This window comes from Barbus barbus, assembly GCF_936440315.1.
Source record: "Barbus barbus genome assembly, chromosome: 1".
Classification (NCBI taxonomy): domain Eukaryota; kingdom Metazoa; phylum Chordata; class Actinopteri; order Cypriniformes; family Cyprinidae; genus Barbus; species Barbus barbus.
Window position 1 is genome coordinate 22,388,930 of NC_136729.1, and position 25,506 is coordinate 22,414,435.

A 25,506-nucleotide genomic window follows, 5' to 3' on the forward strand; every position below is an offset into this window, starting at 1 on the left:
TAAAACAATGCCTGCTTTGATATTTGACCATTTAGTCTTAAAAATAAAGGTTCTGTATTGGTATCTATGGCTTCACAAAGAACCTTTAACATCCATGGAACCTTTCCATTGCACAAAAAATCTTTATTTTGGAAAACGATCTTTAGATTAATAAAATGTTCTACACACTAAGAAAAAAAATGGTTCTTTTAAGAACTGGAAGGTTCTTTGGGGAACCCCGAATGATTCTTCCATGGCATTGCTGTGAAATCCCTCTTTTTAAGAGTGATAATTAACATTGAGCAAATATTTTTTTTATTTAAAGATTATGGAGAAACATTTGTTTCTTCAGAATGACATACATTCATACGGAGCCCCTTAGAGCTCATGGTGGTGGAAAGATTTCGGGGTGGGTGAAAAAAATTTGGGGTGGGAGGAAAAAATATTTTTCAAATCTTTTGCATTCTCTCGCAAAACTTTTGCGTTCCCTTGCAAAACTTTGCGTTCTCTCGCAAAGATGTTTGCGTTCCCTCGCAAAACTTTGCGTTCTCTAGTTTTGCGAGGGAACGCAAACATCTTTGCGAGAGAATGCAAAGTTTTGCGAGGGAACGCAAACGTTTTGCGAGAGAACGCAAAAGATTTGAAAAATATTTTTTCCTCCCACCCCAAATTTTTTTCACCCACCCCGAAATCTTTCCACCACCATGAGCTCTAAGGGGCTCCGTACATTCATGAATCTTTCAGAAAAATAGCAGGCAAGTCCATTTTGACTCTAAAAAGTGCTGCAGTTATATTGTTTTGTTGTATTACTTTCTAGTTGTAAATTTTCATGTTGTATTCCTATTCTTTATTTTCGGAGTGTGGGGTGAGGGGTAGGCTAAGTCTTTTCTTTTTAATGAGATGTTTAATCAAAGACTTCTCTACATGTCTCTCTCCCCATTGGTTGCTCCAAAAACTCATTTTCCTCCACAGAGACAAGCAGAATTTGCTTTTCTCACACTACACCAATTCACCATCCTGTATTTAAATGACTAGGACTGCATGTGACCTAAGGACCACTGACAGCAGACTCTCACTGATGTGATCAGAAGAACGTTTAATATCAACAAAAAAACAGCATGACAAACACTGTATAGAAAAAAAGGACATTTTTCAGAGAGACATTATGACATGATGGTGCTGTATTGTGCGAGACAGCATGATGTTCCTCTTTAATGCAGATGCACCAGGTGAGAGCTCCAAAAGGACTCCTCAGCCCAAAACACCTGCTCTTCAAGTCTTGCAGCTGCTGCGAGGCCCGCGTGTGTGTTTGCGTTGTGCACGGGTACACGTGTATATTTGCTGGTTAGACTTTTAACATATCAGCTGATTCTTTTTCTGTCCCCCCACTCTTTCTCTCGCTCACTCTCTCTCCAGGGCATAGACTAATTAATGGATACCATTCTCAGTTGATTAGCTACAGTTCCTTCTGTAATTACATTCGCATACTAACCACTCAGACAAAAAGATGAGGGGGAGAGAGAGAACAAAGCAAGGGAAAAATAAATTAATGCTCTTCTCATTTTGCTCTGATCTTAATTTGTTCCTGCAATTGTTTGCCCTCGACAATAAGATAAGAAAGCCCTCTTTTCCTCTTATTCCAACTCTTCTGGTTGTGTAACATCTGAAGGAATCACTTTGTTTTAAACAGACAAAAGCTTGCTGTTGGAGGCACCGTTGAATCAGGGCCTTGAGGCTGTTGTGGTTGATGTTTGTGTGTGTGCGCATGGTCCTCACATGTGTGTGTGTCTGTGTGTGTGTATGCATGATTTGTCTGGTTATAGAGGGCCCTCTGTGCTGGCCCTCCAGCTGCTAACCCATAATTCCTCATTTTGCTTTTCCATTGTTCCTACCTGTCAGTGTGTTTGTGTCTCAGAAGAAAAGATAGGATGCCTGCCATTTCAACAATTTGCCATCACGTTTGATTTAGAGGGGTTACAGATAGAATAAAGGATCAGAATAAAGAAAAGAGCTCAATTTAGAAAGAAATCTGTAGAAAACTACATGGATATACTGTACAACAAACACCACCACCACACAATCATATTTTCACATGTTAAAAAAATGACCTGAATATACTGTACCCTCAGTTTTAATGCTAATTTTGTATTTTTTTCACATTATCAGACCTTTTCTGTTGTCTTTGTGTGTGAGTGTTGTTTTGAAAGCTGCTCTGTGTGCACCTACTGCAATAAACTGTGATCTTTCATCAGCCTGTGTGTGCATTTCAGTTTAATAAGACGACTGTGTGACTCTCCCCCACTCTTGTAATGTAAAGTTAGTCTCTGCATGACAGACAGCAAGCCACACCTAGCTTTCCCACTGCTGCATTATAGTACAAGATGGTGTGAGGCGAATTAGCTACTGGGATACTTCATGTGTCATTATTACCCATTTACATGAGGTTTGAACTAATCAATGAACCGTTTGGGTACCACTTTCCAAATTTATGTGCAGGTACATCAGTAAAATGTTTGATTCCAGAATTTTGGAATCAATTCTGAAATTCTAAGTTTAGTAATTCTTATCATACTTTTAAATCTGTATTCTCTGTTTTCATTGTGACTTTTTTAAATTATTATTTCAACCAAACATCCAATTAGATTTAAAATATCTCATGCAAGAAGTAAAATAAAGTCAACATCTAATTGTTAAAATAAACCAGGCACTTTTAATCATTTCGTTTGATTATATTCATTTAATATATATATATATATATATTTAGCACTATTTACCAAAGCAACACAGACTTTTCTAAGTGAAGATAAACAAATCATTTAAAAAATAGTTAGTACCTGGCTCATTAAAATGACTGAATCTGAGATTTTGAATGATTCTGTTGAATTAATAATTTACAAGACTTACAAAACTGCCCAGAGTGAAACTCATATAAGCTTTGAAATTGAGTCTCCAATCCAGACTCCTCAGAATCAAAGAATTGATTTGAATTGTTTGCCTCAGAATCAACTCCCTGCCCTACTATTTTGTGCTTAGCAAACATGTTATTCTTATATGGTGACTGCACATTAAGACTACAGTAAATTATAAACACAGAGGAGGTGACAACTGAAATAACTAATGTATTCTTTTTTTTTTCTTTTGCAGTTTGGGAATAACAACAACTACATGAACATGACTGATGCCAATGGAGCTCTATTAGCAGGAGATGTGAGTATACGCTTGAGGATAACCTTTACATTTCCATGGATTGTTAGCTCATGCCATGAGCCATAATTTTCTGGAATCACTAAACAGTCATTTCCATGTCAAACCATTTATTGTTTTAAAACAAAGTCGATTAATTTAGCATGCATGCCTCTGTATGTTCAAATAAAATGATTAGTTTCAGCGGCAGGTGTGCAGCTGCTGCATTTACATAAAACATGATTAGCTCCCTACAGCCCTTCCTCAACTGCTTTGGGATTTTCCACAACCCAAACACTTAAAGCTTAAGTCTGTTACGCCAGAGGCTACATGTTCATACACATACGCTCGCAATATTATAATCTGACTGAATGATTCCTCCAGTGGATCCGGTATGTTTATGTATCAATGCTTGGTGTTAACAGAGCGACCGGCTCAGTGCTGACCGGAGGTTGAGGAGCACAGGGGGCGCTGAGCATTGAGATGGGATTAGGGTTGCTTTTGCAGGGTGATATACCACAGGTGCTCATATCCTGCTGATATGCTCCAGGTTAAAGCTGCTGTCAGGCTCTGGTGATGGCTGAAGGAGTGTGTATGTAAACACCTGTCCCCATGATCATTTGAAAGATACCATCAAGCTAGAAAAAGAAAGAAAAGTGGCACCTCTCACAAAAGTCACTCTTTCTCTCCATCATTTTTTTTCAAATCACAGGTTGTATATCTCAGGCTAGCCTCACTATCTGTGTGTGATTGTATACAGGCGCTTTACAGTACGTGTTGTCACTCACTGTTACACTCACTGTTGCCACTGCCTCATTTCCATCACATTTCCAATGCAAATCTCATTCTCGCAATCTCAACGGCATCGATAGACTCATGCTGGCTAAGCAAAGATAATGTCTGTGCATGTAAAGTGCATTTGTTGTACATTTGTTGGTAACGATATGTTAGTGTGGGCATCTGGCTTCATTTTCATTTTAAGTTTAGGCAGTGAAGCCACAGCTTTGTCACAGGCAGTTGTACCCACATTTGATCCAGTCGGTTGCAATCTCCATGAATCCGTCTGACAAAAGTGTTCCTTTGCCGAGGCCAAGCTCCATGTTGGCACCTGCAGTGGAAGTAGAGCTGTCGAGTGTTGACGGAAAATTTCCCCCAGTCTAATATTTTCCTAAGAAATAACGTTTCCTCCTTCGCACTGCAGCTGGTATTATGACACATGACACAATGAAATTAAAAGCATTAACATTTAAATTCCTCTTTTTCACATACCTGAAATAAGGGCGGTGGGAGGGGGATATTGTTTCTTGTAACTCAAGCTGAAGAGAAATTAAAGGGACTTTACCCTAGTGAGTGCTGTAATTTCACAGTGTGATGGGTTTTCCATGAGCTTTAGCTCTTTCATTAATCTGCTTAATGTGTCATCTTTAGGCGAGAGAGAGATGGAGACCGGGAGAGAGAGGCTAAGTATCTCAGAGTCTGACACTCTACACTTTGTGTATGTACCTGAATATACTGAATTTGACATTAGATTTACACATCTTTTTTTTTTTTTAGAATGTGCATGGTAAAAAAAATACCCTGTTTAATTAGGGTTACAAAAACAGCAGCTGTGGTTGCCAGACATTCATTATCATTCTTTACAGTGAATGTCTGGCAACCAAAGCTGCTGTTTTTTTAACCCTAATTAAATATATATATACAGTGGTCGAATGGTACAAAATTTTTAAGGGGGATGGTGGGGAAGAGGAGCCTGTGATTACAAATGATTACAAAATTTGCCAAATTTTTAAACACTTTTATTTAACAAAAAATAAGCTTTATTAAATGAACCACAGTTTATGAGCTGTTTTCCTTTAATCCAAAAATATATCTTTTAAAACAGACGCTTTTACATTTTTTGAAACTCTTCTGTCATCGTCTTGTCTGTCTCACCTCACTCTATTTGTCAGTCAGCTCGACTCTCCTCACATGATAAATGAAATCAGGGGCACGTTCAGGCTCACAACGTTTTGCTACGGTTTCCGGATTGAACGACATGTTTCCTGGAAATGGTGTGCAACGGTGTGCAACGGGGTTTGAGATACGTTTTCTCTTGTTTGGTGGGTGTGTCAAAAATGTCAGCCCAATCAGCAGCAACATGTATATAAACCACGCGGTATTAAAGAGACAGCTCGCACAATGGGTCCAAGTGAAGTTATTTAATATGTGTCCGCTGCAGCTCGGTATACACAACAACTGAAGATATTAGAAGACATGTTTGTCGTAAGAGTTTTATAGAAACATCGCAGATCAACATGATGATGATGGATTTGTAAGTAAATGTAATTAACATCAAAATAAATTCACAAGAACCAGTATATTGTTTGCACATGTTAATTTGCATTAAAGGCAAAATACACGGCTTTACACTGTCTGTCGCAGCAAGCCAAACACACACACACACACACACAGATGTGTGTTTTTGTGAATTGTGGGGACTTTCCATAGACTTCTATTACTTTTATACTGACCAAACAATATTTTCTATCCCCAAACCCTAAACCTACCCCTTACAGAAAACCTGTTTGCATTCTTATACTTGCAAATAAACATCATTTACTATTTTTAATAAGCAGGCCGGTCCCCACAATGTCAAAAAATTCAGTTTTATTATCCTTGTGGGGACAGCATAAACACACACACACATGCACACAATTTCTGTGTCTGTGTGCCAAATGACCTAAATGATACCCCTTATTTAAGGGTTTGTGATGTTGACAAAAACATTATAAAATATTTTTGAGGGGATTTTTTGTCAACGATGATATTTTGCTGAGTGCTGGTTTAGACCTGTCATGGATAAATAAATATGACACTAAAACTGCCAGTAGGTGGCGGAAAGTGTCTGTTTTAATGAATGATTCATTGAATCCTTCAATCAAACGATTCTTTCAAAATGGCTGATTCAATTAGAATCGAAGCAAGTTGAATGTCTTTATGAATGGATCATTGAAAAATTGACTCACTTGATTTGTTCAAATAAAGAGATTCATTCATGAAAGAAACACAGCGTACTCCGAGACAGACAGATCTTCTCCAGCTTTGTTTGGAACTATCTCATTTGCAAAACAGGAAAAAAGACTAAATGTGTCTAAAATGGAACTCACTAACTTAACTTGTCTGTTGAACTGCTGTATAAAATCAATTTAACATTTGCGATCACACACACGTGCTGAGATTATTTAACTAATTTAGGTTTATATCAGACTAAAGATAAAAAATAAAAATCAGGGATATTTATGTAGCGTTTGGACCAATCAGACACACATTTATTCATTATATTTAATGAACCCTCTCATTCAACAAACAATCTGTGAGGGTCTAAAGATCCTTCCCCCGGAAAGAGCACCCTAAATGGCTCAGTTACCAGGGCAACCATCTGATAAGTTGTATTGCTCAAAAGTATGTGAGCTGTGACATGCCTTAAGAACGGACCCTTCTGAAACCCACGCAATGCCCATACAAACAAAACTTTCCTCCTTGTCACTCATAGACAAACCTTTCTACAGATGAACATGCATCCCAGGACATTGTGTTTATGATTTTAACTATCTTGTATAGTGTCTCTTGCATTGTATTTTGTTTTATGCATGCACTGTGAGTGAAGTACTAGTTAATGTAACCCCACCTATATCGTGTCTCCTACCAAATTAATGCTCATTTGATGACGCACACTTTGGTGTACACCACCTCCTCATAGAATGCCGGGGGGGGGGGGGGGGGGGGGGGGTAATTTAATCAAAGTATAGATTGCCAGAGCCTTTCGAACCATACTCTCAGACAAAGGGTCCTAAACCCCCCCCAATATTTCCAGCCTCCCGCTTGGAAATTCAGCCTTTCTCATTGGTCAAGCCCATCCTGAAAGGTGTATCTCTTCCCTGACTTTAAAGGGCTCATGCACAGGTCCGCTTTTCTCTTCTGCAAAATCTTCCGATTGCTGCCTGTGTGGTTGGAGTCGGTGTGGGCGCACATGGCTGGCCCCAACATAGAGCCATGTGCGGTCTCCCCAGCCTGGGTAGATGGCTTCTGACCATTGGAGTTTAATAGTTCATCTTCACTCAACTTTGGAATTCACCATCATGGAAAGGCCTTCGCTCAGACATTTCTCTCTCCCTGCCCTCGGCAGTCTCTACATCTACATCTATGGATTGCGGCCTGCAGTTCCACTGCGGCCCACAGGGCCAACAGACCCCATTTTACACCCAGCCATGTGCTTACTTAGGAGAGAGGACTCTCTCAACCCCAACAGAGTCAAGAACGACGTCAGAGTTTCAAGAGATTGCAACTTCAGCCATCGAAAGGAACCATCCAGACCTTCTTCAGAAGCTTCACGGGACTCGTTCTCGTTGCAAGTATCCAAATGCAAGTATCGTTCCCTGCACCACTCAGAGGTTTGTTGTAAGCTATCGTATACTTTGCTTTGAATTAGAGACTGATGGTTCTTTCAGATGGTCAACTCAACCTAATTTCCCCTGTTTCTGTCCGGTTTCATTCATCCAGTCTCACTTATCCTTCCCATGTACCATGTGTGTGTGATGTGTGTGTGTGTTTGTGTGTGTGTATATGTATGTGTTTGTTTAGTGTAGTTATGTTTTTGTGATTTAGTTAAAAAAAAACTTTGTGCACAATACATATGAGTATTTGTTTCTGATTCCCTGCTTGCAATGAAGTTAATTTAACGATTTCAATCTTGTTACATGCTCTGAGTAGTACTGTACCTTAAAAAAGGGTATCTCTCTTACCCTGGAAATTAAGATTTATTTGAATTTATAAATAATACTGAGCGTTCACTAGTCGACCTGGTCAATTGATCGTACTGTAAATTCTGCTTTATCAAGCTAATTCTATTAACTTATCCAAATATTATAATTAATTATAAAGAGTTATGATTAATTAATAATATTCCCCCTTGAGCTAAGATTACTACATTTATCTGACATTATCTGAATTATAGAGGCATTCTAACTTCACCATGCAATGAGTGCTTCAAGACGTGTTTTTTTTTTTTTTTTTTTCCACACTTGATAATGCCTATGCTGGAACAGGGCGATTACTGAATGGGACGCATCCCATTTAGGATAGCAAAATAAGGTGAACTGTCATATATTATACCAAAAATTCTTCATACGGTGGACTACCCATAAAACTGATGCAAATGTGGGACCAAAAATTATTCTGACACTTTGACCTGACATTGTTTTGCTTAAGTGTTTTTTCTTTAATTGCTTATATGAACTTTTTACACCACAGACTGAACAAAATTAAGCATAGCTTGGTAATTGGTTGACCTAAATTCGTATTAGCTGAATTTTTTTTTCAACTTATAACCAGTTTTTTATTAAGTGATATAATTTTAATTTACCTTATCTACTTGAACTACCACAGTCTGCTTTTTACCTTAAAATAACGTACTGATAACCTCCATGATCAAACAGTTGGTACAACAGAAAACCACAGATGAATCAGAGTTCATAATAAGTGGCCTGTTCATTAATTAAGACTAATACTCATGTTGGTGTAGATGGTGCACAGGGTCATGCTGTATACACATAGATAAAACACCATCAGTGTAACACACATCACAAAAATACTTCTGGGAATGTCCTTTTACTGTTTTTCCACAGTAAATTCTAAAGTAATTCATAGTTTTTGTTGCAAAAGCTATTAATATGATAGTATTTTACAGTAAAATTACATGTAATAATGCAATGTAGGGCTGCTCGATTATGGAAAAAATCATAATCACGATTATTTTGGTCATGATTGAAATCACGATTATTTTACACGATTACTCATTGACTTTGGAAATATGTTGCATTTATTGAACAGAACAGTGAATTCTCCTTAAAACAGATTAAGACAGATAAAACAGATAAAGGCAAACAAGATCAACAATGTAGTGCACTTCCACAATCTTTTGAAAACAAGTAATAAATAAAATATAAATAGTAAATAAAATAATAAATAAATTAGTCCAAAATAAATTTGCTCACGTATGTGCCTTAACAAACTGAAAAATGCAAAACAACATTTTACAACATTCTACATTTTAAACATAATTAACAATAAAATTCCGGTCAGTAACTCAGTCCAAGAATATTTTAAGGCTGGCACACTATCGCTCAGAACTAACAGCAAATATGTTTAACTTCAACTTTAGCCTATGTAAACATGTTTCAACATGGCCAAAATGCTGATAGGGTTACAGATCTAAACCTTAAAGGTTTTTAGCCAGAAACACCAGCCTATTCACATGATCTGGTTTCAGTGATGAACGCAAGCAGGAGACAATATTTCCCCTAGTGCTAAAGACTCGCTCTGATGAAGAATTTGTGGCTGGAATATAAAAGATATTTCCTTGCCAGGTTGGAAAGACGTGGGAAGATTCTCTGAGATTCCTTCCACCACTTCAGTGGGTCTTCCTCAGCATCCAGTGTCTCTGTCTGCTCTTTTTCTGCCATCTTCACTCGCGCTGATTTTTAAATGCGATCAGATACCACATACGCAACTTCTTCGCTGACAGTATAGAGTGAGAGAGTTCGGGCTTCTGGAAGGGCGAAAGTGCGGATGGGCGCGCGCGCGTCAGAACGCAGGTCAAAATAACTTTAAAAAAAAAGTGAATAATCGTTTTTTTTTCGATTACACCATTTTTGTGATCGTTGAGACCCGAAATCGAAATCGAAATTCGATTAATTGCACAGCCCTAATGCAATGTTCACATACATATAATGCAATGCTAAACTATTTAATATTGCAAATTGTCAATAATTCACATATTTCAAATATGATAATATATGTAAACCACATTATCTTGAATGTTGTGATGCAACATGATATGGAAACAGTATATCACAGTGCTTGATAAGGTGACCTCTTCCTTCCTGCTGTTGGACCGAAACTGATACGGCCATATTCAGTTCCACTTAGTAATATCACTTATCACACACAATCTCATTACACACATGTAATCACTTCTGTATATGTAGAAATGGATTTGGAATGGCTGCTATTGGACTCTGAGAGTCTTTGCCACTGTCATCTGAGGAGCGCTTTTCTCTCTGCTCAGCTGATGTTAGGAGCTTTGCTCTATCGATCCTCCTAACCATCATGCTCAGTAATTGTAATGCACTGCCTTTTAACAACTGCTGCTTATGTCTCTGCTGAATCAGTTTACTAAATCTACAAAGTGAAAGGGCTTATTGCTCCATAATCGGTGCTATTGCTTTACCTTGGTCATCTCAGTTTAGCATACTGGGGCTGATGAATAAATGCAAGTTGGGTGTTTAGAACAAATCTGTTAGATTATGTTATATTAAAGGTATAGTTAATCCAAGAATGAAAATTATGCCATCATTTACTTACCCTCATTTAGTTTAAAACCTGCATGCAACACAAAAGGAGTTATGTCTAAAAACAGTTCTGGTTACCAATGACCTTCATTGTACGGACAAGAAAAAACAAATAAACATGGCTTAAATGTTCTTTTGTGTTCCACAGAAGAAAGTAAGTCATACAGGTTTGAAACGATGTGAGCTTGAGTAAATAATGACAGAATTTTCATTTTTGGGTCTTTTAGTTCACATAGTATTTTTAAAAAGTTTGGCCTTTACAGATTAGCATACAAATGAAAATAATTGCAGAGATTAAAGAATAATAAGCAGTACTGTAAACTCCACCCAGACTCTCAAAGGTCTTGCTTTAGTATTCTGCACTAATGAATGCTTGAGGGTCGGACCGCCAGGTAAAGAGAGGAAATTTTGACAGAAATATTACACTATTGTATTGTGCGTACAGATGATATATGTATAACCTGAGGCTGTTTGAAAATTAAAATCAATTGTGATTAATCTCATGATGTTTTTTTAATAAACATTATTAATTTATCACAATTGGTTTTGCCAAAATTTGCCTCAAAACATATATTCATATGAACTGTTCTATGCGTTCTGTTTTATTGGGTTCATATTCTCTTTTAAGCAATAAAAAACTAAATATTATAATGATGTGTTATCAATGCCTGAAGATCTATATCTTTGTTTTATTGAACAAAGACACCTGAGTTCGGTTCACCTATAAGTAGACCAAAAAGTGAACCAAATGAAAATGAACCTAGTTGAACTTGCATTTACATTTGAAATTGAAAGTAACTTTAGTTTTTAAAGTGCCTCAGTTCATTTCTTTTGTTTTCGTTTTGTGGTCAGTTTAGCTCATTTAGAGTGGAATAAATTTGTTTGAAAGTTTCTCATACAATTGAAACTTATCCAAGACCGCTTACGTAAAACAAAAACAGTGCGAACATACTTAAAAACAGTACTTTCCTCCTCCGTACTGAAGATTGAGGCCACTTTACACACACTGACCTGAGCTTTCACCGCACACACAAATACAGTCTCCAGTGACCTACTACCTCATCCGACAACACCAGCACTAACACTGACAGCTGACAGCTTCTGTATACTTCAGTCATGCTACCACCATATCTCAATTCTCATTTACACACACCACCTCACTGTCTCCGAGAGCAGCTGTTAATTTAATCTCTGCCTTCTCTCTCTCATCTCATTGTGTTCAGTGTTTTGTTTTGTTATTTGTAAAGGTCAGTGACTATATGTACCTCACATTTGATCTTTGAATGTCGTATCAGATCTTACAGCACAGCTGTGTGTTGTTGGGACATTTAGGTCGGGCCACTCTCTTTTTCTCTCCCTCTCTCTCCTTCTCACTCTTTCTTTCCCTCTGTGGTATTGTACTGTGAAAACATGCTGGCACTGCAGGTCTTATTCATAGAGAAAGGTCATGACGCAAAGTAAATGAAAAGAGCACCACTCTCTCCCTCTCTCTTCCTGTTTTCTCTGCTTTGCCATCATTCATCCGTCCTGTTTCCCTGTGTTGTATCAATCTTGTATTTATTTTTTATTTAGTTCTTCTCCCTCGCTCTCTGTTTTTTTTTTTTTTTTGACCTCCCTGTTGGCCTTTAAATTCAATGTCAGTGATGTCTTGTGATCACTGCCATGTGCATGATATTCGAAGCGTTCTTCTCTCATGACACAATTTTTTATTATTAATGCCTCAACGCTGCTGTTTTGATTAACACACTGTTAACTGCTGCAATGCCACAGGGAGGGAAAATGAGTTTGTAGCTTGTGTGTTAATGGAGAAGTGTGAAACAGTGCTGGGCCGGCCACTAATGGCTTTAGTTGGAGGTAATGTGAACATGTGTTAGGCACTGCAAGCCCCTGGCCTTCACTATGACAGAACACACCACTGCCTTTACAAGATCCGCTGCTCACAGCTGTGGAAAAAAACGCTGCAAGTTAAATGCTGGAATGGAGCCACATAAAAAATGAAATAAGAGGGAGAGGTGACGAAAAAGAACTGATTATTAGCCTTACCCCTCGGCTGGATCTCATCATACAGGCATTGAATGAGCTTTGAGTCCAGATATATGTGTGTTTTGTGGATGGGGGGGGTGGTGGTCAGGTTTTGCCTACATTGTGAGAACCAAAATGTCCCCATTAGGGTAGCAAGGAACCCCAAAACCACCCATATTATGACCACTCAATGGCTATGAAGAAAATCTCTTAATAAAAGTACTAAAAATGTCTAAATTAAAATAAAAAATGACGAAAAGTTTTTATGAGAGTTTGGCTTGGATGTAGGAGAAGTCCCACTGTGGCATGTCTGTATGTTTGTTTGAATATGTACCTGCTCTAAAATAAGAAAAGCATTAATGTGCTCTAATAAAATGTCTAATGTGTTGGCAGATTCCCTGTGCACATTATGCTTTTACAAAAGAGTGTGAATAAAACTGGAAGGAAAGAAGGTTGAGAATGAGGAAGTGGGAATATGAAAGACAAGATATAGAGTGATAGCAGGAAGAAAGACAAACAGCTTTAGAGGATGGATGATGTGTTGGCATGATGTTGATATGTTTTTTGAGGCAGTGAAGGATGCACGTTGAGAGTATTAAAGTGAAGATTGAGAACAGGATTGAACACGAAACGAGAGGTTCTGAATACATAAAGAAAGAAATTGAGGGAGACAGGAAGAAACAAAGAAAAAGAGAGAGAGGAGCGGAGGTCAGTGAATTCCTCGATGAGGAGCCCAGAGCAGGTAGTCAACATAAGCAAATTAAGTGTGACGATAGGCTGTAATTCATAGGCGGAGGGATTTGGTTGTTTGATGAGCAGATTTGGAGGTGCAACTGAGAAGAACAAAGTGCAACACTTCTGGACAGCCGAAATAATCTGTGTGAACGTTCTCTAAACCCATCACTCCCTGCACTTTCTTTTCTCCTCCAGCCAACATCATCCAGCTTGGATTAAGCAGCTTTTATTTTGTCCTCCTGTGAGTCTGATAGCCACACAATGTTGCATTTCAGATTCAGACATCTTTTTTCACATCCTGTTTCATGGAGAATGTAATGGTTTGGGTCAGAATATTTGGGTCAGAATAAACATCCATTTCTTGTACAAGTATTAAATAGGTTTTCTTATCTCTTCTGCTCTGGTCAACAGATATTTCACAGCGCTGAAATGAAATGTGTTTCCAACTTATGTTATGAGAAGTCTGTAGGTTGTGTTAAATTTCTATAGTGTAACATCATAGTGATTTTCAGGTTTTCAACTTTGCAGGCCCTCACCAAATTTTGGGCAACATTCATCCCTGATTTTCTCCTTTGTCATTTTCTTAGACGTTTCATACTCCAAGTCTTGGTGACGAGGAGTTCGAAATACCCCCCATCACCCCTCCTCCTGAGACCGAGCCTGGTATGGGCCTCCAGGAGGTGGACTCACATTTCCCCGGGCTACCTGACCACCTCAACTCTCAGCGGGGGTCGTTCACCCCTCAGTTCCCACCCCAGAGCCTGGAGCTGCCCTCAATCACCATCTCCAGAAATATGATGGAGCAAGAAGGACAAATCAACAATGGACATCCAGGAGTAAGTGTCTGGTTATTCTTTGGTTATTTGCTTGAACATTTTAAAGATCTTAATGTTTGCAGATGAAGGCAGTCATTATGCAAAGTCAAAAATTACACAAAAAATATTTCCACAACATCATTCACTGGCAGTTACATTTAGCTTTTAGAGCCACCTGCATTTTAGTGAGGATTTAAATCCAGGTAGGTTTCCTCCTCTAAATGCAAATATGTTGGACAAAGGTGTTATGTGCAAAACAAATCAAGGTGGCTGACGATATGTGCTGTTGTTATAAAACTGGATTTGGATTTGTAGATAAAGCCTTAAAGGGGAGTTCATCCATAAATATAAATTATGTCGTAATTTCTTATCATCTTCCATGGAGCTCAAAAGGTAATATCCTGGCCACACTTTCCATTTTTTATGAAAGTGAATTAGAACTGGAGGAGAACTCCAAAATGAACCCACCATATAAGTTCCCTATATGTCATGCATTTTTGCCCTAGCCCTTACCACAATGTTTGTGAGACAAGTAACAATAATCAGTTCTTGAACAGAACTGTTCTGTTGCGTCGCATCTGTCCATTAATTCAGTTCATCCAGTTTGCAAAACTAGGCTGAATGATTCATTCAAACTTGTGACTAGTTCTTAGGTTCAAGTCTGTGATCTGGTAGTAATGGTTAACAGTTTACTAGATTAAAAAAATATATATAATTAATTAACAACACACAAAGCGATTGGATGGCTTCTTAAGACTTGGATTACAGTGCACAAGACATGATTTTTCAATGGTAAAGGTATTATAATGGTTGTTTTCCAAACTTCTTGAAGACTATAAATTCTAATCCTCATTCATTGTGACTTCATGGAAAAGAGTGACTATTATTGATTAAAGTTTCTATTTTTGTGTTCCATGGAAGAAATAAAGTCATAAGTGCTTAGAACAACATGAGGATTAGTAAATGACAATATTTTGAAAAGACAACAGATAGACAATGAAGGCATGCAATAAAATTGGTCAGCTTAGCTGAATATATTTTTTTTAACCTTGTGTTGATGTGATGACTAACATGTAAGATAAAATAAAGGTCTAGGCAAGCATTTGCTTCTTAATAATTATGTTTTATGATCAAGATTTTATGGCTGTTAATTCAGATAGAGAAATGGCTCCTAAATGCCACAGACGTGGATTCATCGAAGAGGAAATATTGAAAATGCCATGACTAGACTAGATATTTTAAAACCGCTATTATAGAAATTAAATCACTATCAGAGAAATTTGAATGCATAAAAGGACACAAAGTGACATTAGCCAGCAGATGATGCGTTGGCAGGCTTGTGATGTTTCAGTTTTTGATATTTTTCATGAACTGTTTTTTATTTTTATTTTCATTCTGAATTTCCTCGCTTTCCCTTAACCTACAATGTATATGTGGAATAATATATCTTTATTTACATTCCAATATGGATAGGCACCATCAAATTTGATTGCTCTTTTCCTGACCATCCGTGCTGCTGGCAAGTAAAATAATTGCAGCTTTTAAAATATCTGTGCTGCATAAGTGACCGCCGGAAGGCTTTTTGCCTAAAGAATTTTCATTTCATGGTCAGTTAAGCTCGTATGCATCTGGAAGAAAAACGGAACCTTGACACAATTACAACACGGCCTGTTCTCACTGCGCTGTGAAGGGATTAGATTTGATTCTCCAACATTATTCCTCTTTAGCAGCTCTTTCTGTGGGCAGTGGTTCTGATTGTGTGGGGACTATATTAGAGGGTTTGGGGGAGAATGAGGGCACTCTGCTCTGTGCCTGGTGGCATTGTGACGTCCCTCTGATTCTTCTCTATCACTCATCACTCATTGTCCTCCTGAAAGACTCTCAGTCTCTCTCCTCTTAATGGAATTGATCTCAGTTTGTTCTGCTCTCTGGGACTGGTACAGACAGCGCCGTGCCTTTGAGTCAATGCCTCACATTTATAAAAGGACTCGCTAAGGGTTAGCGGAAGTTAGCACTGTAACCTCCAACGTCGTCCTTCAGTCATGTTGATGCATTTTAGAATTATAATTGTACATTTAATGCAAAAAGACAGGCCATTAAGTACAATTTGGGATCCAGTTGTTGTAATATTTAAGACAGATGGGCAGCAAGGGAATAAAATAAAAATGTATGTCAAGACAATTTATACATTGCCTCAAAAAATCTATTCCAACTCTTAAGTGTAACTTAAACAGATCTATGAGGGATCAAAACAGAACAGCGTACCTGTGCTAGTTTCATCTGCCCTTTGCGTTTCTGCATTAAAGCCAACAATTCCTCTAATTCCTTCCCTTTAATGCTTCACGTATGTCAGGCGAAATTAGCCGCAGATGCTGCTGGCCGAACCCAACTCGGCAAAATCCATTTCTCAGCTGTGAAGAAGTCTGGCGGGATTCAGAATGTGAAGTCATTATTTATTGAATCTGTTCTCCTAACAAGCTCCTGCATCTTGTTTGAGACTCGCTGGAATCTGGGTTCTGACTGGATCTCAGAGTAGACGGCAACCAATGAAGACACAAATGATGTGTTCACCTATTTAGTTAAAAAAAGGTGTTCTTGGAGGTTGTGCAGAGCAGGTTTAGCATTCCTATTTTACTTGCATCTCATTTTTTAAGCAGTGTGCATGAATTGAAATGCAATAGCAACAATCTAAAAGCGGTTTATTTGTTCTTTTGATACACTGCAATGCAATGCATTATTTTGTTCATTTGTTTTTTGTAGAGACTAAAGAATATATCTATAGATGTATAAAAAAATATTAAATAAACATTATTATTTTACCTAAGTGAAAAATATAATGAACGAGCAGTGTATTTATGCAGAGCAGGTGTTTGTGGGATTCGAAGCAATCTACAGTGAAACATGATCCCTCACAAACTGACTAGGGTCTGACTGCTGTGTCTGTGAATAAAATGGAAAATATGACCAGTGTTGCAGAAACTATAATTTTCTTCTCCTCCAATACCACACAAACACACACACACACACACACACACACACACACACACACACACACACGTGTGCACTTTCTCTCTCACACTTTCCTTTCTCCCCCACTCTTTCTCTTTACACATTTCTGTTATCTTATCTCCAAGCTGAGTAGTTGTGACATCAGTTGTACATCAATCTCTGAAAGTGGATTTTTTTTTTCTCCCCCTTCACCTTCATGTTTTTCTTTTTCTTCTTTTTTTGTCAGACAGCCATTGTGACATATTGGGCCAGTAAGAAATGAAAGATATTCATGCAGGCATGCAATACTTGTAATGAAGTCTCAGCCTGACCTTCTATGTGATTGATTCTGTAATTTAGTTTTCTCAGCCAGTACTTGAAATGAAATGAAATCATGTTGAACAAGTTTTAAATACCCATAGAGCAACGGGAAAGGAGGAAGGAGGTAAGGAAAAGAGATGAGAGTGAGGAGAGAGGTAGGTTGTAGACTAGTCTTTTTTAAGGCATCGGAACGATGTTTGTGGACATTTTGTTTCAAAGGGGATAATTCGTACAGGGTGCATTGAGCACGAACAGTATATGAGCTGCATGAAACGAGAGAATGTGTGTGTGTTTTGTAGATGGAGTGAGAGAGGAGAGTGAGTAGGTGGAGGAGAAATATGAGTAGAAGACAATTTATTTTCACGCTACCATGGTCTCTGCAAGCATTCAAAATTCCATTTTCTTATTATTTTTTTTCTCAAGCCAGTTATGCAGGTGCCCATAAATGGTTGAAAAATAAAGCAGCATGTTGGTTAAGGTTCCAGTGCAGCTGTGAATATGTGCGGGGGTCTGATAAACTATTCATAATAGAGCTGACCTTTTCACACTCGCCAAACTTGTAAGATTCATCCTCATAATTACCATATAGATGATTTTACTCCTTTTTCTGTTATGGAACATTTCCAAGAGCTCCATGGAAAGATTGAATGGAAATTGAACTTGTTAACATTCTTTTCAGCATGGAACAGCTCATACCAAGCTGCTTTTAATAAACTCTCCAATTCCATTCCCACCCCCCACAGAATCCCGAGGCCAGTATCTTAAAGAGCAGACCCGAGACTCTCAGCCTTTGATACGGCATCTTCAGATTCTTATCCCGATCGTCTGAAAGCAGTATTGGTTATGTTATGGTTATGAACACATGCTGGAAAAAGAGGTCTGGGCTGTTTTTTTCCCCCCACTATATTTTCTTGACTGATTAGTTGCGGTTCCTGCTTTTGATGAAAGGGGTGAGGATACTATTTGAGGCAGAACCAAACAGTCATCCATCAAACGTCTCAGTGTGTCGGACAAGGGGCTTGTTGTGTGGCGTGGCTGTTTGGTCAGCATCTCTTTTTGGCGCCTTTTAAATTCGAAAGCTTTTGTGCCTTTAGTAAAGTATGTCGGGGAATAAAGATATGAGGAGAAAAAGGTTATTTTTTGCTGGAATACAGTCAGCTGAGATGGGCTGATTGCTGGAATAATAGCAACATTTGCACAAGCACACGCAAACACACAGAGGAGCGGATAGGGCACATCTGGCCTCTTTGCTCTTAAGATAAGAAGTTATTTACAGATTTATGAAGACTATCAAAAGCATCTGTGTAGATGTGAGCTGTGTGTCAGCAGACAATGTTCCAATCAAAATGCAAATGGAGGGTGTGCAGCAGGGACATAAATAAACAGATCGGATACTGACTCACTCATTCTACCAGCTAAACCACTCTGACAGCAGAAATCACATTTCTTTCATTGCCTACAAAGGCTGCTATTAGCAAAAGCTGACTGGTGTTTGTGCGGCTTTAGTTTGAATGCTCATTCAGCCTTCTTTATTTTCCATCTACCGATTCTACACATAAATACCTGTTTTATACAAAATCATCTCATGTTTCTAATGTTGTCAAATCATTAGATGCTTCAAGATAAATCGCAGCCTCTTTTTCATAATCTGCCACGGGAATTATTTCCACATCTGTTCTGCTTTGTGCAACCGGATCAAAGTACTCCTGAAACTAAAGACCAGTTCTGACCGTTTCTGAGACCTCATTCACAAACGTAGTCAGTACATGGAAAAAATCAAAAGAGTAAGTGGGCATATGGTCGTCTGACAAATGTTGCATGTTCATATCATTGATCATGTTGAAGTGTTCACATGGGGAAGAGAGCCAGAACACAAAGCCCAGAGACTTTGATGATAAATATGAGCCCTCAAAGGCTGCCTTACATCTCTGTGATTCCCTTCACTCTTTACATTACAGACGCATAGAGAATGATAGTGATTTCATGCGGGGCATCGCTGACTGTTAGTGTTGAAGTGACACAGATGGTTGTGACTAATGAACACAGTAGACAGGTCTGACACAAAGACTGCTGCTGGTTCTGTCACTGCATTCTAGCGATGAAACTAATGCAAATGTGTTTATTTCTGTGGCAGTGCAATTCTGTCATTGATTCTTTTATTTATCCATTTTTCTATCTAGTTTACTTGCTTCATTTTTTACAGTATGTTTCTTTAAAAAAAAAAAGTGCTAACTGATGTTGAAAACAGCTATTGTTTTGTAGATTGTGTTTTTTTTAAAAGGCTCGGATTCGATATGAAGCTGCGTGTACCCAGGGAATTAATACATAAAAAATGTAATCTGTGTTTGAGGGAAGGTGTTAGAATATTGTACTAAGGGAGAGGGTTCAGCAGGTCTGGCCAATAAGGCCAGGTGCACAGCTTTATGATGTGTTGACACATACAGATATTGAGTTTGAGTCTCTGAATACCAGATGGAGAGAGAGAAAGAGAGAGAGAGTTGATGTAGAATGAAAAATGAACAAAGGCGATCAGATGAACTCTTGGTTTTCTCTAGTTGTTGATTCTTGCTCTGTAATCTGGTTGCTTTTGGAGACTGTTCAGTCAATGCAAAGCACATCAGGTTCCTGTGTATCCCACCTCCAAACACACCCAATACATTTTGTTTTAGTTTTGATTGGGACTTTCCTTTTACTTCAGTTCTTCTTTTATATTGAGGTAATTATATTTTCCCCTAACTACAAATATACTAAACCTCTGACTAATACAGATAAGCTGATAATTATTTTTTGTAATGGCCAATAACTGATAAATGGCCAATATTAAGTTCTGTACTATTTTGTCTGAAAAAAAAAAATATATATATATATACATATAAAACACAATATGTCTAGCACTAGCATATAATATAGACTATAGTTTGTTTTTGAAAGAAGGCTATATTTATTTGATTGAAAATGCTGGAAAAAATGAAATAAGGTGAAATATTATTACAATTGAATATAAATGTTTTCTATTTGAATATATTTTAAAATGTAATTTATTCCTGTGATGGAAAGCTGAATTTTCAACAGCATTACTTTAGTCTTCAGTGTCACATGATTCTTCTGATGATGCTGATTTGGTGCTCAGAGTGGTAAAGGTTGTGCTGCATAATATTTTTGTGAAAACAATGACATTTTTTCAGGATTTTTTGATGAATAGAAAGTTAAACAGAACAGCATTTATTTGAAAAAAAAAACAAAACATATTTTGTAATATTGTTTTGTAGCATTCAATTTAATGCATCCTTTAAAAAAATAATACTGCCACTAAACGTTTGTAAGGTAGTGTATATCTAAACATGTTTTTGTTGTCTGTTTGCTCTGCAGGCTGTCGGTCATACCCACCTCCGTCAGTACCCTCCAAACCCCACCATGGTGATGCGCTCCATCATTAGCATGCATAACCCCAATGGCATGATGTCACAAAACCAGCTAACCACCATCAACCAGTCCCAGATCAACACACAGCTGGGGCTGAATATGACCGGATCAAACATTGCTCACACATCCCCATCCCCACCCGCCAGCAAATCTGCCACACCCTCTCCCTCCAGCTCTATTAATGAAGACGATCAAGAGGAAGGAAACAGGGTGAGTGCCATTTAATCCATGCATTTGTGTGGTGTTTTCATCATAACATTTATTTGAGAATGAAATCAACATCCAATTAGTGACATTTTATAACAAGCTGCCTTCTCTCCATCAGGTGATTGGTGAAAAGCGTCCCGCCCCTGACGCAGGTAAGAAGCCTAAGACGCCCAAGAAAAAGAAGAAGAAGGATCCCAATGAGCCCCAGAAGCCAGTGTCTGCATACGCCCTGTTCTTCAGAGACACCCAGGCAGCCATTAAAGGCCAGAACCCTAACGCCACGTTCGGAGAGGTGTCCAAGATAGTAGCTTCTATGTGGGATGGATTGGGAGAGGAGCAGAAACAGGTATCAAACGGCAATCCTGTGTAATAACAAAACATTCTTGCTTGAGCTAGAATAACAAATGTTCTTAATTTCTACTCTCATTTTTGCACAGAATGTATTTTGTCAGGTATTTTAACAGACTGCTTGATATTTTCACCCTTCTTTAGTTTTTTATTACCGGCTGAGATGAAGCCTGCAGGCTCTCCTGTTGTGAAGTGCATGCTTGCCAGTCAATGTTCTGCTAATTATCTGTTTATCACACCTCACGTATTCTGTTCTCCACAGGTTTACAAAAGCAAAACAGAAGCAGCAAAGAAAGAGTACCTGAAAGCTCTCGCAGCATACCGCGCTAGCCTTGTGTCAAAGGTGAAGATGTTTTCTGTTTAAACAGCTCTCAGTCTGTCTGTTTTTCCTTTCCTCAATTCAGACTACCGCTCACTGTGTTGTCTTTATTTTTTGCCATTCTTCATGGTTTCTATTATATTTCTATTTACCTGTATCCGAATAATATTTCAGCTCACTTTCAGGCTCAATAGCTTCTGCCTTGAGTCCTTAACCACTTTTAAAAGACAAGACCTTCTACACAGTAAACTTTTCAATGTAAGAGCCGATTGTAGATCTGACAGCTGAAAGGCAATTGAAAACAGCAGTTTTTCTTTAACAAGTAGAAGTGTTTATTTCTTTGTACATTAGTTAACATCAATTGATTTTCTCAAACGGAACTTCTAAAAACCAGCTGGAAAGGATTTTAAAGTTGGATTTTCCATACACAAAATTCTCTTGCATACTTAAATGTGACTGTGAATGTGTTTGTTCCATCACACTAGAGGTGTAAAAATAGCATTAAATACAGCTAATGAATTAGAATGAGATATTCTTATGATTCATCATGCCTCATTAACTCGCTGTATCAGCCAGGCAGTCGGGAGCATTTGCATATTTGTTGCTTCTTGTAAAAAATTAAGATCGTTTTACAGACATTTTAGCAGTACTGTCTGTTAAAGTCCAAGCAACTCAGATACTAGAGATTTATGCTACATTTATGACGCTAGCATCACATTGCATTGAGCAAATGTATTTTTTCAGAAATTCTGAAGCACAAAGTTTGTTATTTTCAGTGTGCAAGACTTATTTCAGATATTTTCTACTAGGCTACTAAATAATAAAAATTCCCCTCTTGGCAAGTTCTTTAGATCACAGAATGTAAGACAGCAGCAATTTTCTCTGAACAGCTTTTCTGTCGAGTCAGTCACCAGATCAGCACTAATAAAGGAGAGGGCACTACATAAGAAAGAATCCGTTGAGTACTAGAATTCATTTGACCACTCGCTATTTCTGTTTCAGGCTGCCGCAGAGTCAGCGGAGGCCCAGACGATCCGCTCGGTGCAGCAGACTCTCGCCTCCACCAGCCTGTCGCCCACGCTTATGCTGCCTTCCCCTCTATCCCAGCACCCCTCGATGTCTGCCGCGGCACAGGCGCTCCAGCAGGCCCTGCCTCGAGCCATCGCCCCAAAACCTCTGCAAATGCGTGTCGGCAGCAGCCAGATTGTCACCTCGGTCACGGTAGCTCATCAGAACATGACGGCCGGCGGCGTTCAGTCGCAGCTGCTGGGGCAGATGGGAGCGGGCGGTCCGCAGTCGGGCGTGTCGTCGCAATTGAGTCCGCCGATGCAGCCCCGGCACACTTCCATGCAGCAGCAGATGCAGCAGCACTTGCAGCACCATCAAATGCAGCAGCAGCAAATGCACCACCAGCAGATTCAGCAGCAAATGCAGCAGCAGCATTTCCAGCATCATCTGCAGCAGCAGCTTCAGCAGCACCACATGCAGCAGCAGCACCAACAGATGCAACAGCAGCAGCAAATGCAAATGCAGCACATGCAGCACATGCAGCAGCATCAAATGCAGCAGCATCATCTCCCGCAATCGCAGTGTTCGCCCGTGCAGCACTCGCCCGGCACGCCGCACTCTGCCTCTCTCGGCAGCCCGCCGCCCCCTCCTGCATCCCAGCCTCACCCCTCACAGGTACAGGCTCACGCGCAGGTCCTGTCGCAAGTGAGCATCTACTGAACCAAAAGCCCTCGGACCCGCAGTCGCGACTCCGCGAGAAAGCTGGAAGGAAGTAGTTATTGAAAAGCATCGTTACAAGATTGCTTTTTTTAAGTTGCACTTAAGAAGTGTGTAAGAAATATGAATGTTTTACAAAGAACTGTCCTTTGTTCTAGATGGATATAAGATATGTGTTAAAAGGACGAAGCGTCTTAGCTGGATTTTTTGTCTATAAGATAGGCTGAGCTACCGGGAGGTCTGTTGATAGACTTGAGTGCCCAGTAGTCATTTGTAAGTATATTTAGTTCATTTGGTTTCTCTCTTGTGGAGTTTAAACTCTTTCAGAACATGATGGTGTGGGAAGAACATTCAGAGACGATCACAGAAACACCTGACGGTTTTATTTAATGGCTTTATTTATGAGGTTGGATTGGCTTTCACCACCAGACAAAATAGAAGACCGGATTTCTGTGGATGGGGGATTTCTAAAGAAGGCACTGCTTCGCAAAAGAGATGAATTGAACTGCTACTAAACTGGTCATCAGAGACATGCTGTATGGCTCTTGCACTGTCTGGCCAGTGTATCGTCAAGTCTGCCCTCTCTTCTTCCCTTTTCCATCATCCTTCTTGGCATTCCCACGGGTGAAACTGTTTAACAGTCAATGTTGGGAAGCTCTCAATCAAATCATCCTGCTTTCAGAACCAAGTGGTGTTTGACACATCTCATACCGTGTCATCAAACAGGAAATTTTCAAAAGATGTAAAACACTCGGCATTTTGCTGGACTATTTGACAGGCTTCCATAGGTTATTTCAGTCATCACGTCTCCAAACACCTTCTGTGACCTGCTGTATGTGTTCTTAGGAAAGAGGAGAGAACGTTTTTGGAGTTCTTCTCCTCTTGCCAAAACCCTCAAAAGCGCATTCGCTTCAACATATGTAGTAACAGTACTCCAAAAAAACGTCTTCTCTGTAATTATCTTTACCTCAGAAGTTGTATTGAATAAGTTATGTTTCTGTTATTTTCTTTTGTGTAATGAAAACTTATTTTATGGGGGGAAAAGCTAAATTACTCAATTTAGGCTGTTGGTTTACTGATTGGGGTATTTTTATTTCATAATACCCTACATTTCACAACAAGGGAGTCTTATCAGATGCTTTTTTTACTATCATAGAAAGGACATGGAAGTATTTTGTGCCAGCTGTAAAAGAATCAGTGGTAAGATAAAAGAAAATGAAGTTGTACATTTTTCATACCTCTTGTTGTAAAGTTGTAATATGTGAGGCTTTAAATGCAGACGTTGGCAAGCTAGCCTGTCACCTGCTTTATCTCATAGTGGTCTTTTCTACTTTTTTATGAGTTACAGTAGCAGCAAATCATTTGTTTGTATTTTTGCTTACATTTCAAAATTAATTGCTTTTAAAAACCTGACAGTAAAATAAATACAGTTCATGTCAGTTGGAAACTACACCTGTTTTTAAACATCATAAATGTCATTTATTAAATTTTATTTTTGCCAACCAAAAAAAAACCCCACATTAAAAAGAGGCATTGCATCATCATCATCATCATCATCATCACCAATATGATACTAGCCATAATTTTGGTATTATATTTCTCTGTCTCTCTGTTTGCAATTAAAATAATCAAAAATATTTATTTCAAGGAACTGATTAATTTCAAAGATTATATTAGCCATACTTTTGTATAAAATATTTCCTCAATGTGTCCTTGTTAGTTATGAAAGATTTAAAATAAAGACATCAGTACTTAAAATATTCTGTTGATTTGGGATATACAGTTGTATTTTTATTGATTTATTTTCTGTTTGTTTTCCTTCATGCCTGTTCACACCGGTCTCCTTTTCCATGGTGTTTTCACGTTTTAAAAATGACCTCTGAGCCCTCAGACACAAATATTTGTGCGGGAAGGTAGGATTTGCGAATTCATAAATGCATATCATAAATGCACAATAAGCACGTGAGGACAGCGGAACACCTTTATCTGCTGAGCGGTGCTGGTGTCTTACATGCTACACCAGACAGAGACGCCCGAATGCAACAGAAGGGAA

The 25,506-nt window shown here is 38.6% G+C and overlaps 1 protein-coding gene across 1 annotated transcript in view; it reads left to right on the forward strand.

Annotated features, from left to right (window-relative positions):
- The window catches only part of LOC306876501 (TOX high mobility group box family member 3-like), a 55,518-nt gene extending 30,291 nt beyond the window's left edge, over window positions 1-25,227 (forward strand). The window contains exons 2-7 of the mRNA XM_079427724.1: window positions 3,124-3,186; window positions 13,895-14,143; window positions 20,801-21,064; window positions 21,180-21,407; window positions 21,672-21,752; window positions 22,731-25,227. Of these exons, the coding sequence (XP_079283850.1) occupies window positions 3,124-3,186; window positions 13,895-14,143; window positions 20,801-21,064; window positions 21,180-21,407; window positions 21,672-21,752; window positions 22,731-23,456 (1,611 nt within the window). The 3' untranslated portion in view covers window positions 23,457-25,227. The remainder of the gene's footprint in view (window positions 1-3,123; window positions 3,187-13,894; window positions 14,144-20,800; window positions 21,065-21,179; window positions 21,408-21,671; window positions 21,753-22,730) is intronic.
- Window positions 25,228-25,506: the final 279 nt, after the last annotated feature.